This window comes from Colobus angolensis, unplaced genomic scaffold (genome assembly GCF_000951035.1).
Source record: "Colobus angolensis palliatus isolate OR3802 unplaced genomic scaffold, Cang.pa_1.0 Scaffold66, whole genome shotgun sequence".
Taxonomy (NCBI): domain Eukaryota; kingdom Metazoa; phylum Chordata; class Mammalia; order Primates; family Cercopithecidae; genus Colobus; species Colobus angolensis.
In genome coordinates, this window is record NW_012120265.1 from 3,226,175 (window position 1) to 3,227,359 (window position 1,185).

The 1,185-nt window shown below is 41.2% G+C and overlaps 1 protein-coding gene across 3 annotated transcripts in view; it reads right to left on the reverse strand.

Moving 5' to 3' along the window:
* SUGP2 (SURP and G patch domain containing 2) overlaps positions 1-1,185 on the reverse strand; it is a 52,075-nt gene that overhangs the window by 35,542 nt on the left and 15,348 nt on the right. For all 3 annotated transcript variants that reach the window (XM_011925845.1, XM_011925843.1, XM_011925844.1), the window contains one exon: positions 396-516. In XM_011925845.1, coding sequence (XP_011781235.1) covers positions 396-516 — 121 coding nt within the window. The remainder of the gene's footprint in view (positions 1-395; positions 517-1,185) is intronic.

The window sequence follows — 1,185 nt, forward strand, 5'->3', positions numbered from 1 at the left end:
AAAAAAAAAAAAAAAGAGGCAGTTAGGCAAAACAGAGTTTGACAAATACTAGCAATACACTGCAAACAACTGCAATGATGTATTACTAATCTTACTACCCTTACTCTGTATTCTCTGCATGAACATCTCATTGCATCCTTAAAACAGCAAAGCAGGGAGTTGGAGCTGTATTCACAGGTAAGAGAATGCCACCACCCAGCCAGCCTACCACTGGTCTGCAACAGAGCTAGGACTTGCTGAACCCACATAAGTCTGAGCCACCTTCATGCTCTTCTCACTGGAGAACACCACTTCCTCAAGAATCTCAACCTCTGCTCTCAACACCATCAGAGTGATCCAAATTTTGCCATATACTCCATGACAGGGATTCACAGGGTGGACATTTAAAGACCTACCAGTAAGCAGGGTCCTCTTTGAGAAGAGTTCTCTCTTTGGGAGACAGGCTGCCTTCGATGACACGTTTCACAAGCTGGTCGATGGTGCCCACTACCTTGTGATCTGCTCGCTGGGGGACAGCTGGAACACACAGAACAGCTTTTCTGAGAAACATGCTGACTGTGGGCTCTGGGAAGACAAGGACAGTACAGTAGTTGGGGGCTTAGCGCTGAACCCAAGCAGGCGTCAACAACCGAAATCCTCATTCACAAGACACCAGCATTGAAAAGAGGAAAACAACACCTTATTCTACAAACCAATACAGAAAATCTCCTCCTAAAAAATGTAACAGCATAACCACTAGGAGAGAAAGTCACAGCTTTCAATGACTGGACAGAGCAATTTATTTATATACTCTAGAAAAAGAAAGACATATAGCAATTTGATATCATTTTTCATGTATCACTTAATAATTTGAGTGTTCATAACATTAAAGTGGAAAATACAAATATCTAGTTTAAAATATACAAAAAAGGTATCTAGGTTATAATTCTCAATATAAAGGTGGGAATAAAAAATATATAAATACGGATACATAGGAAAAGACTATAAGGAAATATGTTAACAGATGTTATAGGGGATAGAATTATCACGAATTTCATTTTCCTTATGCTTTATCTTTAAAACAAAAAAATGGCCGGGTGCGGTGGCCCACACCTGTAATCCTAGCACTTTGGGAGGCTGAGGCGGGCGGATCATGAGGTCAGGAGATCAAGACCATCCTGGCTAACACGGTGAAACCCTGTCTCT